Source organism: Poecilia reticulata, linkage group LG15 (assembly GCF_000633615.1).
Source record: "Poecilia reticulata strain Guanapo linkage group LG15, Guppy_female_1.0+MT, whole genome shotgun sequence".
NCBI classification, from domain to species: Eukaryota; Metazoa; Chordata; class Actinopteri; order Cyprinodontiformes; family Poeciliidae; genus Poecilia; species Poecilia reticulata.
In genome coordinates this window covers 16,918,375-16,933,241 of record NC_024345.1, presented here as the reverse complement: position 1 = coordinate 16,933,241, position 14,867 = coordinate 16,918,375, and the positions used below count along the sequence as shown (strand labels likewise).

Genomic DNA, 14,867 nt, shown 5'->3' with positions numbered 1-14,867 from the left:
GATGCCCCCACCCACACAGACTGTTAGTTTCAAGTCAGGTTTCTAGTTGGGCCACACCAGACTACACTCCCCAAAAACCTTTCATGTTCTTAAAAATCCACATGCATGTGCTTTCCCCTCATACAGAGACACCCTGGGCAAAGAGCCACATTTCCCTTATTAAAAGCCATATTAAAAACTTGGTTGTGAGAATTATTCTTGGTGTTATTCATCTGTTTTTGGTGCATGAGCATTGTCTGAACCTCTGATATAGACACACACCATCATATTTTCCCTTATTTGGTCTACTTGTAAAAACTGTGAAACTCACCTAACTCGTTCTGACCCCCTGGCCCTTTTTTTTCTTGTCTAGTGTCCAGCCAAACTGCTACGCCCCCCACTGGACCACACTAAAGCCCAGACTAACACTTTCTGCGCCACCTTGGAAACTTTCCTGGCTGCTATCTGTAACTCTTCAGCCAAGATTCCACACTGTGCCCTCAGTCCACACCGCTGCCCTAAATGTTTGTGTGTCTGTGTGTGAGAGACGCAGAAAAAAAAAAAAAAAGTGGAATAAATTGCACTGAAATGGATTCTGTCACAAGCCTCAAACTAAAGTCTCAGCCCCCTAGCTCGCCCCCCGCCTCCCCTTTACCTTGTTAAAGTCTTAGTGACCAATAAAGTCGCATGTGTGCCCTTTTTTCTGCAGACAGCTGATGGAGAATCAGATTACAGTGATCGAGCGAGGGGCTTTTGATGACATGAAGGAGCTGGAGAGACTGTAAGTACCATCTAGGGTTCTATATAAATAGGCTGCACACACACACATGCACACATGCACTTTACTGAATTTGAGCTTTAAATGAAAATCCCATCCTTCTACGTGTGTTTTGGTAATGACATTAACAGTACAAAGCCAAACCAGTTGTGTCAAGGCTGTGGCACTCCCTTGTCAACCCATTGTGGTTGGATGGTGCTGAGAGGGTACAATGTGGGCAGGGAGTGTTTTTTTATTAGCTTTGCCTGACAGGAATGCCCTCAGTGGGATATGTGGGCTTGAAAGGCCTACCGCACCGCGATCCCGGCTCATCTGGACAGCACCAGGACCACTTGATGGCTTGTAAAGCTGCAGGGAAAACACACAGACAAACACGATCAACCACACCTCAGCCAGCTCATTAGCAAGGCAGCTTTTCTAACCACATGTGAACTTGAACATCAGATAACTTTATAGACTCTTTAACAGGTACCGTTCTATGTAAATGCAGCAGCAGGAGCAGCAGCAGACTATTACTGTGCATTATTCACAAAATCCATGTTTCATCTGGCCACACACTCCGTGTATACAGCGAGGGGCACAAGTCCCAACATCTGTCTGAATTTGTCTGAAGGCACAGCAGCAGCCTGCCTTTCACATTTTCAGTCTTTCAGTGCCAATAAATTCACTTCTGTATGCTTCCAAAAGGCCTTTCAGAAAGCAGAGAGCTGTGGTTTCCAAAAGATTTGCAACACTCTGTTTCTCATTGACTTAATTGTTGTATTTGCATACAGCCTGCCAGTCTTGGATGTTAGTTGTTTCACTAGAACTTTGTTGTTGGCTACCATAGCATGTCAGTGCTTTATCAGGTTTTAAACCCCCTCATCCCTTTCTCTTGTTTAGACAGATTGCTCCAGATAAAAATGTGTTCATGTTTAAATAACCGGTCGATGTAAATCAGGTTTTCTGTTCTTCTCTGAAAGCCAGCAAAGCCCTGAATTCCACAAGGAAGCACCACTGGATGATTTATGGCACAGTTTCTGTCTGTCTGTTTAATTCTCCTGAATTTTCAGTTGGCTACTTATGCGACAGTCAGAGCAACACTGAAACACAGTAACCTGAGACAAAACTGATTCCCTGGCACCTAAATGAAGTTGTTCACAGCCTACACACCTCAAGCAAACTTCGCTGACTGACCGTATGTTTTTTTTTTCTTGCCACAGGCGGCTGAACCGTAATCAACTGCAGCAGCTTCCGGAGCTGCTGTTTCAGAAGAACCCTGGCCTGTCTCGGCTGTAAGTCAACCCAGATATATATACGTTTATATTTATTAATTCATATTAGCTCCAGACCGGCTTTTTCACATCTATCAGAACACCTGCCATCTCTGTTTGTCTTTTCCTTGTAATAAAAACCCCAACTGTTCTTCTGAGATATAAACCTGCTGAATGTTGGCGATGGTTTGATTTGGTTTGAGCACAGTTAAAGAGCAATTAGGATTCAGTTACACTTGCTGGAAGGAACAACTATAGCCTCATGGAGAGTTATTAGAGTGTCAGGTCTCATTAAGACAAACTGGGCTTTTCTTTGCTCATTGTTGGACCTTCCTGCTGAATCATTTGCAGCGTTTTTTTTGTTTGGTCCTAGCCGTCCACATGTACGTGACCTGCTGGTAGCAGAAGGCTGATATGACACGAGCTGAAAGACCTTGCGAACCTGTGAAAACCCCTTAAACATTTTCACATTTTGTTTTAATACAGCCATAAATTTCAATGCATTTTTAGAAGGTTTTGAGGTGATGTGATATGAAGCACGTGGCATACATGTGCAACCTCCCCCCTCTAAACCTGATATGCCTAAATAAAATCCTGTGCAACCTATTATGATGAAGTTAATGATTAGTTAACACCAGGTTAGTTGATATAACAAGTTGTGAATGTGTAAATCTGGATCAGACTGTTTGAGGCTGAAAAACACTTTAGACTGGGGTGGATGTTGACCTTCTGGCAGAACAATGATTTTACATATAAAACCAGAGCAAATAAAAGAATATTAATGCTTAAAGTCCAGACCTAAAGCTTAGATAGAAAGCTCTTCAATCAATCTCACTGAGCTTGAATTATTTTGCAAAGCATATAAGAAAACTTTTAACAGTTTTTCCTTTTTCTCTTTACAGTTTTGCTTTAGTTCGTCTTAGTCGGTTACATTTAATCCCAATAAAATCCACTGATGTTGTAAAAATCTCCAGTGAAGATGAATACTTTTGCATGACTTCATCAAATCTTCAAAGTTTCCTCGACAGGGAGACTGCATCGCAATCATTTGGAATAAAAGCAGCAGTTTTTTGGTTCACCGTCACACACCCACACACCATTTCACCTATTCACCCTACAGCAGACAGTCCCACAGTAACGCTAAACCTTAATTCCCTTCTGTAACAAGGCATAGGGGTTTTTATTCTTTCTTTTGGATAATCGGTGTCCCTGCCACCGGTTGATCATTCCAGCTCCTATTTCAGTTCAGATTACCTGGAGCATCTGGGAATAATAAAAGATCAGAACTTGGAAAAATCATTTCCCTCCCCAATACCTTCATAGTTGCTCTACTAACCAATGACCCGTGCCTCAGCCTGCCATCTGTTTGTCCTTTGGGTTGATGTTTAACACCATCTTGAATCTATCTGTCACTTCCTTGCAACTGACTCTACCTGTCACCCATCATTATGCCAAAACCAGCTGCTTAAACTTTGAGCCAGTTTCCTTCCTTTAGAGACGGAACGGCTGTCTTGAGGCTTGCACCAAGTTATCTCTTTAACAGGAATGAGAAGCAGAACGGGCCAAGGCCTTTTCAGTCCAGTGGATGGCCTTGAAAAAGTGAGATTAGTCCATCTGGTGCAGTGCACTCTGCCAGCAGCCACAGGATTGTGCTGTTGGAGCTCAGATCCTTCCATCCACCCGGCTCTATGCTCATTATTATAAACCAAGGACTGGCTTTCCTGCTGCATTCTGAAGAAAGATATTGTTTGAATATTTTTCAAATGTATTTATTTATTTTTTTCTTTATTTACTTTAACTCGTTTTTCTTAGTCTGGAAAACACAGTTTGTAATGAAAATTGAAGCTTTTCTGGTGCCACGTGTTTAACAAATTAAACAAATGTAAAAATCAAGAGGCATGAAATTGACAGTAATTTAGTTTTGATTACATATGTGAATAACTGGAAAGCGAGGCCTTGGAAAATAATTCCAGTATTTTAAAAAATATCAATTTTTTTCTTTGGTAGAGTGGGATTAGAAGATGAACTGGATTATTGTTGGATTTGGGCTTCTGTTTGGTTTGGGGTAGTTAGATTACAGCACCTAAAAACACCCATCAAGTCCAGGAAGTAGGAGGGACTTGCGTCTATTTTTGCACTAGGTGCCAATTGTCCTCTCTTCAGCAATTGAAGAAACACCAACACACAGTGAAGTGATCAAAGAGAGGGAGAAAATAGACACATTTACATTAAGCTATTTAACTACTATGTATTAGTTAATGTTGGTTGACCTCTGAATGTGATTTATATGTTGGAGCATTTTACAGTCACTTTGTGTTTTCTGAATTCTAGTGAACAAAAATGTATTTAATACAATTCAGACAGTTTATTTGGTAAGGAAGGTTATTTGTGAACATACAGTGCACAGAATACAAAAGAAAATGAGGAAGATTTGTCTGTTTGGCATTCTTGAGAAAATGTTTTTAGAAGAGTTTTTCTCCCTTTTGCTCCCACCTTTTCAAAATTGCCACCAGATTTTTGCAGATGGCATCTTTCATTTATGAATTTATTTTTTCTTTACAATGTCTGCCGAAAGCAAAATTTAGGTATTTGAGAATTGGATGGTGGTTGTTTTAGTTGTAAGAAGAACAAAATGAAGAATGGCTCACTTAACTGTATGCAAACTGTGTCAGCACAGTAGCGCTATTTTAGTAAATTACAATTAGAAAAGATTGGCAAACTTATATGTGCACATGTTTATCACCTGCAAGTAGCTTTGTGAATATGCCCAATAGTCTGTATGGCTATTTCTGCATTTGTTCAAAGAGTTATGACTTTATGATCCCGTCAAGTAGAGCTTATATGAAATCTCAATGCTCTCAGGCACAGAGCTAACCCAGATGTTTTATTTTCCTTAAGACGGGATTAAATGCGTCTCGTCTCCTTTTTTCTATACTTTAAATGTCTGCTGCTACTCACTTTACCTTTTTTGTGTGCTCATTAAGAAAAGAAAAAACTTTTTGTCACAGGGATCCCACTGAGATGACAAACAAAGAGAAGGGCAGAGGGGAAAGACGAGCGATGGTTACCGGATTATGAGATGGTTTCTCTCATTAAACTTTAAAGGAAAAGCTGCTGGGTTAATAAAAGGCAGTTTGTGAAATGAGCAGTGGGTTGTTGTGTTGAGGGGAGTTTTGAAATCCTTCCTCTGCAGTCATTAAGCTATTGGAGCAATGAGTTTTTGCTACAAAGACAAGCTGGAAAATTAATGAACAATTTTCCACACTGGTTCTGGAAAAGAAAACAACTTTCTTTTGTGAATAAGTGCATTTGAACAACAGCTTTGTGAATCCTTGGATAAATCTCTGTTCTCTCTTGCGCGTATTACATTTATTAGAGTTTTCTGCTTTGTGTTTGAGTCCCCTCTACTTACACCCCCGCTTTGCTACCTCTTCCCATGCCTGAGAGATACAGAGACACTGATGCATGAGGGTCAGAGGAAAGATAATTGGAATTGATTAGAGATGATTGGAGATAGTTAGAGTTAGTTAACGCTGCTTGTGATGGATGGCGCCGACAAGAAGGCATGGGAAAGGTGTTGTGGAGGCGAGAGTCGGCGAGAACAATAACAGCGAAAATAGAGTCGCATTCATCACTGTTAACGACCTGTTGCCCCCCGTCTTACCACCCCTGACTGCTTCTCATCCCACTTCCACTGCTTTTCAGATCTGTAATCTGCTCATCTGTGGTTGTAATTAGTGCCTTTTCGCTGTGGGAGAGCTAGCGGAAGGAAGGACCAGGGCATGGAGGGAAAGAGAGACATAGGTGTGCAGACTTGGAGGAATGGGCAGCAGTTAGCCTGATAGCTGGCCCCAGGGAATGGCATCTGTTTGCTGCTTAGGATGGAGGATTTGGGGGGGAGGCAGGGAGGGGAGGCTTACTTTGTGGTTTGTGATTGCTGCGCTGCCTCTTGGTTCTGAGATCAAATACGGGCAACAAATTTCAGTTTATTTGAGGGGTTGCTGCTGTCATTCATGTTGAGCATAACGTCAGGCAGTTAACTGGGAGAGGATTTCCCTTGCATATCTCTCCCTGGAGGTATGGAAGGAGGAGCGGGAAGGGTGTGGGTGTACCTGCACTACAGGGGAGCTGAGGAAATCCTGGCAGAGGATTGCAAGTGGAGGCGTGTCTCATCCTTCTTTTAGACCTTTCATTTTTCACATTCAAGTTAATGCCTGGCAACAGGTTTCCCGATGTACACAAACCACAAACACACCCGCAGAAACAGGGTCGAGATGCACAAAATATATGAGAGAGAGAGTAGAAGAAGTAGTAAAATGTAAATAACAATAATTAAATCCAAACACACACAGAATATCGCTCTAATTACATCTCTGCGCGCTAATGTACGGATGGTTTGCACGCACCGGGGATAACGCTATTTATATGGCTTTGAGTATAGATTAAAGATGCTTCGAAGTGTTGATGCGAAGCTGCTTCCTCTGTGTGTGTGTGTGTGTGTTGCAGAGATGCTGTGTTTGGTGTTTGTTGATCACTCGATGCTTAGGGAACGGTAGCCCAGTGTGAGAAGAAAGAAACACTCGGCAGAAGGGAGTCTAGAATAAATAATGTGAGCTATCATTAAACCTATAAATCATCTCCCTGCCACAGAAGCCTATTGCAACTTGTTTTTGACTTTGTTGTCAGCGAGTAAACAGATTTTTCCCATTTTTTTTTCTTTTTTACTGTTAGACTGATTGGTTTAAATATTCGCTGCGGTAGACCAAGACTTTATGTGTCACAAAGCTGGAAAGTTTGCTCTTTCGTGTGTGATGGCATGAAGAGAATTGGTGCAAATATGTTTTCCCCTTTAAATTCATAACTGCTGTTGAGTGTTTATGTATCGCTGGATAAATGTGTGTGTTTATTCATTTTGGTGTGTGTTGGTGGTGAACCTTGCTAAACCTTGTCATTTCCTGCTCCTCTTTGTTTCTGCTGATGAATGACCTTCCTCGGCATGCTAGGTCCTTCTTGTGTTTTTGCCCCCCCTCACCCAAGAGGACTGTTTGAGGCCCTACTTTGCAGCCATTGCCATGACAACCCATCCCAATCAGAGGGTGTCTGTGCCATCAGTATCAGACATCCTGATTTCCTGACTGTGATTTGTCTGGCACTAAGTACAGGGCTGTGAAGAAAGTATTTTCCTCTTACAGATTCCTTCTGATGTTGCTTTTCGGTCAAACTTCAATGTTTCTTATCATCACATTTTTTTATTATCACACAAAGATAACATGAGAAATTACAAAATTCTGATTTGAAACAATGCCTTGATCTATTAATGAAAATCAATCTGGCTTTGAAAGTATAATTGCCTCCCTTATTCAATTGTTATTTAAATGTGATTAACTACATTGTTTTGGTCTATTTCCTCAAATTGCACCCAAGCCTGATTATTGAAGGAAGAAATCACTTCAATCAAATAGGTTCTACAACATGAAGTAGGTTCCAAAGCATGCCCTGTGCTACAGAAATTCAAGAACTGATGGGAAACAAAGTCTTTGCCATCTACCAGTTAAGACAGGCTTACAAAACCAGTTCCAAGGCTTTACAACTCCTGTCCACCTCAGTGAGAGCCATAAGACTGATAAACCCTGGAACAATGGCAAGGTTCATACCTTGCCATTATAGGCTCAAAGTAATGCTGACCAAAAAGGAGCCAAAGGCCCATGCAGGGAAAATATTCTATGATGTCTTGAGGCAGAATCTTTCACCATCAGTTTGTGACTTTAAGCTGAATCTCGCTGAGGTATGTTGAAGATTATCAAGTGACCTAATCAAAGTCTGGACTCAAATATTCTTGACCTCAATCAGACAATAACTCGCTAACGTCTTCCAGTACGTGTGAAACAAAACAACTCTCCTCCTCAGTGACTAAAAAGATTTGCAACAATCTGATGGCATTTGCTGCCACTGAGGAAAGGATTACCAGAATTTAGGTTTAGGGTTCAATTACTTTTTCACATAGGGCCTTGGTTTGTTTGTATAGGGGGTTTCCCTTAAAAAACATTTAAATGTGATAAATCAAAAAGAGAAGTCTTCTGTAGGTTCTTTATCCATATAATTCATCTATTTATATTTAAAATGCAGTGGTCCTTCTGTAATGTTGCAAAGGCAACCAATTTGACATCCAATTCCATGTGAACCACTTGAGTCAAAGTATATTTACCTTCTTTAGCAGAACTTAAAATATTGAGGTCAGTGGATGGGTTTGGCATAGCAGCTAACCAGAAAAATACCTGGCAACTCCTTGCCCCGTGCCCCCCTGTCCTTGTCAGCTGGTAAAAGTGGCTTTTATGGCTTGTCACTGTTTTCTTTACGAGTCGGATCCTGTGTGAGAGAGAAACGCAGACCAAACCATGTGAGGAGAGCGGAAGCCAAAAGGGGGTAATTTAAAAACCACTCTGCCATCTGAAATATTCACAACCGCAGCACAATGGTAGTGGGAAAGAAAGAAAAGGAGAAAGAAGCCAAAAGAGTGGTGGAAGAGCAAAGTTAGACAAGATAAAGAGAGATATTCGGAGGTGGAAAAGAGAGGAGCGAAGGCGGCGTAAAAGCAGAGAGGAAACAGCAGTGTTTATATTTCCTAATGATTTTATGTCCTTCCTGATGAATAATGGAACAGAAAGATCAGTTAAATATTCACACTAAAGCGCTGGGACGTCAGTGGTCTGTGTGGATGTCCAGTGTCTGGAACATGCTGCTCTACATACACACTCCAAGGCGGATGTTCTAAATATTCATTAAAGCAACACACACGCGCACACACACACGCACAAATGCTATTGCGATGACCGTCTCAATCATAGACAGCGCATTTGAGCGTGTGCGCGTGAACATCATCACACTGGGGATCCATCTGGTCATTATGAATTGATAAAACATGAATAAGACATCACAGTGTGGTCTAGATCCGTCATAAGTATACATACACAGGGAATTCACTTTCAGAGCTGCCGGAGAAGGCCTCCCCCTCCTCCTCTTCCCGCTCCTCGTCTTCCTCCTCTCCGTGTGGCTGCCGACAGTTTGCTTCCATGACAGCCGGCTCCAGATTGGAACTGACACAAACGGGAGGAAAGGCTACCCTTGTGTCTTCACATGCAAACGCAAGCAGAGCCACACATACGCTTTACTCCTTGAAATCTCAGAGCAGGAGTTTGAGGAATGCTGCAGTTTGGCTCTTCTAATAACAGCCACTGTGGTGACTGCTTCAGTATATATGAATGAACATACACATGTCAAAACGCGCAGTGCCTTACAAAGGTTAATATCCAAGCTGTAGCGACCCTAAAGGTGTTTTCAAAGCATCATTTAATAATGGAGAGAGTGCAGCACAGCCTAACAAGCCCTGGTTGTCCACTTAAACTGACAGACTGGGCAATAGTCAGTGGAGCAGCCAAGAGGATGGTCACTTTGGAGAAACTGCAGAGATCCACAACTGGGGTGCAAATTTGTCAACAGCTCTTAGTCATGAACTCGAGACTGAAGAAAAAGTTCAGCTACCAGCAGGACAATGACCCTAAAAATACAGCCATGATTTTTTATGTGTTCTCCATTGAAAATCTCCACGCAATCTGGCTGAGCTCAAGGTATTTTTCAAAGAAAAATAGGCAATGATTTCAGTCTCTAGAGGAATAAAGCCGATGGAGGCATACCCCAAAAGGTTTGCAGATGATGCGATGGGATGAACACAAATTCATGCACACTACTTAGGATAAGGGGTCTCCAACTCTAGACCTTGAGAACTACTGTCCTACAGTTTTTAGACGCATCCTGGCTGCGACACACCTGAATCAAATAAATGGCTTGTCTTTGCCAAAGTTGAAGGCATGCTTAATATGTAGTAAATCATTTCATTCAGCTGAATTGGAGCAGGAATGTGTCTAAACGTTTTAATATAATAGCTGTCAAGGACTGGAGTTAGAAGAAAATAGTAAAATTTATCTATTTCTTTCCACTTTCCACTTATTCACTACTTTGTGTTGGTCTGCCACATAAAAAACCTATTGAAACACATAGGGTTTGCAGTTGTAATCTGAACAAGTTTGAAAGGTATGGATATTTTTGTGAGGCATTTTCGATGACTGCAGTTGAAAAGTATTCGGTGGTAATACGGCAACTAGAATCCAAATCCCACATGATGTAACATAGGTGTGTCAGAATGTTTTATCTCACCTTGAACCGTTTTAAAGCTGCAGTTTTCATCAGCTCTATCTGCTCCGGTTCATCACGTTGAAGGGACGTGTGCGAGGTGCTTAGCAGGAAGAATACTGTAATCTCTTGTTATGAGCTGTTAAAGTCTGGACTTTAGGGTCTGGAGCTCAGAACTGGAAGTAACCCAGGCAGACCCAAGCACAGCCCCTCATCTCACGGGTGGGAAGGATAAGGCGGGGGGGGGGGTTAGAAAATCCTTCAACATCCTGAAAAGCAGGAAGACACACAGAACTACGCACAGTCCAAACCTCCCACATGTACAGTGACCGGTCAAGCCCAACCGGCGGCCACAGGTTCTGTGTCTGATAGAGATTTACAAAAAACAAACTACACGGCAAATTATGCCTTACATACTCACACAATTGTTAGTGTGTGTGCGTGCACACACAGATGCATACACATGTGCAAACAGATACCACTGCAAAAAATACCTTTCCCCCTCCTAATGATTTGCTGCTGTGACAGCCAGGGCTCTGTAGGGCTCAGACTGTTTACCGTTTCTTAGCAGGCGGAAGGCAGGCACAGAAAGATTTGGGAGTCGAAATAGTTCAAAAAGCGTCCTTTATTTCCTGAATGAAATCTGATCCCATTGCTTGGGAAAAGTGTGGTGTAATGGATGGAAAGAGATTTTTGGATTTTTAGTTGTGTGTGTGTGTATATGTAATTACAGGCTTTGAATGCATCCCTTTATCCTCTGGAAGGAGAAACCTGGGTGAACTCCTTCCTCTTCCCTGTGGCTACATTTCTGTGTGTTTGTGCATATGTGTGTGTCTCCTCGCTGTCTGTGGCTGAGCAGATCCATTCTTAGTGTTTTTATGCTCAGCACACCTCTAGGCCTTTTGTTCTGGAGACTCCCCAGGCTACAGAGCTGCTTCCACACAGAAATACAGTTAAATATGCCTTGAGGTTAATTCTGTTGAAACTGTGCAAGCAAGGAGGGAAAGAGATGTAACAGGTTTCATCAGTGAGCTTTGGTCTATTTGTTATCAATATGTCATGAGTACTATAATGATTGTGCTATATTTCATGTCAAAATGACTGCTGTGAAACAGGGATTGTTTAATATTTTCTGCAGTGAAGCAAACAAAAATTTCTTTATTCAATTGAAAAAGAAACAAAGCTAAATGTAACTTTTTTTTCTTCTTGTTGAATTAATTAATTCATAAATAGTGTATAGCTTTATATTAGCCATACACAAATATAAAGCTAGATTAAAAGCAATTTACAAAACTATGATTTTTTAAATTTATTTTTTATTGTTTACATTGTGGTTTCATTAAACAAAAAAAAATGTCTCAAGAAATATTAACGTAACTTAGACATTTAAAACGTCCTCCGACGATTAACGTGAGTCAATCCAAGGAAATTTGCAAATGCCTCAATTACAATCAAGTAGTTTGACTGCAACACAAGAGCCTATTGCAAAACACTTCAAGGTGTGAGGTTAAGATACCTTTTTCTGTCCTGATGTCCTCAAGGGTCGATCTCTTGCATGTATTAGTTGTGTCCCTGATTCAACTCAGCTCGTTCAGATGGTTGAATTATATCTCAGCACATTGCCAAATTCTGCAGAGGAACCATTCATTTGATGCATATGTGTTGTACCAGGGAAACATTTAAAACATACAAGAAACTTGAATTTGGAGACTGACATTGGATACTACCATAGTAATGCTTTTACAAATCACAAGCAGTGTTTCAAGTAAACTGTGTTATTGTTGAGTAACTCAGTACAGGTTAGTGTTGGTACTGCTTATCTGATTCAAAGATGGCTGTTAAATAAAAAAAAAAATAGAGTACATTTTTTCAGTTAACTGAAAACTGTTTTTTGTAGTAAGTATAAAAAACTTCACTCCTGGCCTTAAATGTTCACATGTTGCAGTTTGTATGCTAGTCCAGTACTAACGTGGTCCTAAAGCCAAAAAATATACATGAACGTGTTTAAAAACACCCCACAATTTTTAAAGCTGTTTTAAAGATATTTTTTTTTAGTGTACACTGAGATGTTTCTGGTTAGTCACTGTATTTTAGATTTTATTTCAGACTAGATTAGATCATTAAAAACTCTAAAATAGCCCTTTATTATACCACTGATAGCGAAGGATGCTAACTTTAGGAGCAAATAGATGTGAAAAGGGAAATTTCCTGTCTTAGACGAGAAACAGATTTGTAAGGAAAATCCGTCCAGGGTTCAGAAAAACAGGTCACATTCACTTTATTTGATGAGTCAGGTTCTGACAGAAACCAGAGACCATTTTGTGTTGAAATGCTGGATCTCAGTAGATCCTTTTGTCACAAGCCTCTGTACAATGCTGCATTTCCTCACCTGTTTTCCTTTCACAAACCAGAAGACAATTGTAATCTTTGGTGAGCTGCTAATATTCCAGCAGAAAGACATATGGGGTTGTACAGGATCAGTGAACTAACCAAACATTCCATTCCGGTGCAAATACCACGTATGCTCCCAGTGTCACTTAATTCATGCAACACTCTCCCTCTGCTATCCTTGTATGTGATCTATATCTCATTACCTCAAGAGTCTATGTGAGAATTTTTTGTGAAGATTTGGCTTTCAGTGAGCAACAATATGTTGCTCTGTGCAGGAGAGCGTATTTCCTTCCTCGCTTTGTTTAGTTTAATACAGACTCGCTGGGGGATAGAATTGATTTCTCCAGCCTGCTGTTTGACTGAAGTGTACATGCACACACCTGCCCCATCCGAACACATCTTCCCAAAACCTGGGTTACAGTCTGAGATGATACCAAAGGCATGTATGTGTTTACTTGTCACACCAATTCAACACCTCAAAGGGAACAAAGATTAGTGAAGCTATGAGTATTGATTGACAAGGAGGAAGGCACAGCATGAAAGATAAAAGGATGAAGGAACCAAGCAGTGAAAGAGAAATGAAGGTGGCACCAGAGAGGAATACAAAGCATCTTTTGTGGTTTCTCACCTTTCGGAGTTTTTCCTCTACTTTGGACTGATGGCTTAAATCCACTCCTGCGATTCAGTCCAGGAAATGTGCAGGCAACGTAGGTAATGGAAGGCAATAAATGGTGTGGGGAAAGATTAAGTGGGGTTGGCAAAAAGTAAAACGGACAGAGGATAGAGACTGGCCTCATTTTAGACTTTTAAATGATCTCAATATCTTCTCATCTCTGTGGCTGTACTGGCAGACAGAAAAGGCAAAGGGAGTCAGGGGCACCTGCAGGAGAGCATTAGCCAAAAACTCCATTATCACTTCAAAGCTGGACTCTGCTGGAGGAGACCTGGGTGACACCGGGGCCCAGCGGAGGATGAAACACAGTGTGGAGATGGAAGCAAAGATCCTCTGTCTGCTAGATTTTCCAATTTTTATTCTATTCTCTCTGTGGCCTCTATGATTGCCCCTCACATCTCCCCTTTCCCCCCACTCCATCTACCTTGTTCTACCCTCCTTATCAATTTCCTTTTGACATTTCCTCCATCTATTTTTTTAACATCTGGCTGTATGAGGTCTCCTTCCTGCTCCTAACTTAGTTTGTTCTGCTTCTATAGCATATAAAAGAAAAGGCCCAGAGAATAGAGACCTGATGAGCCCCAGGCTGTCATACTGAGCTTGCAGACCCTTTCATATGGTGATGTAAATGGAGATTGCTGGAGGGTCTTCTCTGGTCTGTGGTAGCAGAGTTAGATATTGTCCTTCACATGATTGTGGCCCGTAGACTAGAGCTCAGGCACAAGCCTGGGGATGCAAATGGTTCCCATGAAGTCCAGACAGTGTGAAAACCAGACAAAGGGCCATACCTTTCAGGATGTAACTTATAGCATTCCTCTGTCTAATACATTATACCATATTAGACCTTTACTGATATTTGCAGACTGCAAAGGGTCAGATACTTTAAACGGGACAACAGCACAGGCCAGAAATACATAAGAGCCACACAAACTCATCTGAATTTTTTTTTCCATAGCTACGTCGTGGCTTGCTCCCAGACAGTGTCAACACTTTATACGTTTCCCATCTGAATAAGTTGAAGGAGAAGACAGTTTGACCGAAAGGTTGTTTGAACAATGCCTGAAGCTCTTTGATTTGACTTCACCTAGAAGGAACATTATCGCTCCTTAAATCTGTCTTGCTCAGCCCCTTAAATCTTTCCAACCATCTCTGTATGTATGCGTGGGTGTGTGTGTGTATGAGAGAGAGTGTATGACTCTATAAGCCACGCCACAGATCATTATTACTCTCTCCCTCTGACACCTTCATTAGACCCACAGACTGGAATTATGTTGTGTAGCTTACGCCACATTTCCACATTTCTGTTACCGGGCTGTTTTGTTGCTGTGTTTTCAAGTGTTCATGTTGTTTGTATTAAATCTAAACGGTGTCTTGAAAAAAAAAATTGTCAGTTTGGAAATGATAGCAGAATTACTCATTTTGTTGCAAAAAAAAAAAAAAACATAAAAAATTCCCACTATGTTAAATATTTGACACATCTCAAGAACAAATATTTTAAATATTTTGAGTATTCCATCCATCCATCCATCCATCCATCCATCCATCCATCCATCCATCCATCCATCCATCCATCCATCCATCCATCCATCCATCCATCCATCCATCC

General features: G+C 41.2%; 1 protein-coding gene across 6 annotated transcripts in view; it reads left to right on the top strand.

Annotated features, from left to right (window-relative positions):
- The window catches only part of slit1a (slit homolog 1a (Drosophila)), a 96,176-nt gene that overhangs the window by 18,186 nt on the left and 63,123 nt on the right, over positions 1 to 14,867 (top strand). For all 6 annotated transcript variants that reach the window (XM_008429661.2, XM_008429659.2, XM_008429660.2 and 3 more), the window contains exons 3-4: positions 689 to 760; positions 1,960 to 2,031. In XM_008429661.2, the coding sequence (XP_008427883.1) occupies positions 689 to 760; positions 1,960 to 2,031 (144 nt within the window). The remainder of the gene's footprint in view (positions 1 to 688; positions 761 to 1,959; positions 2,032 to 14,867) is intronic.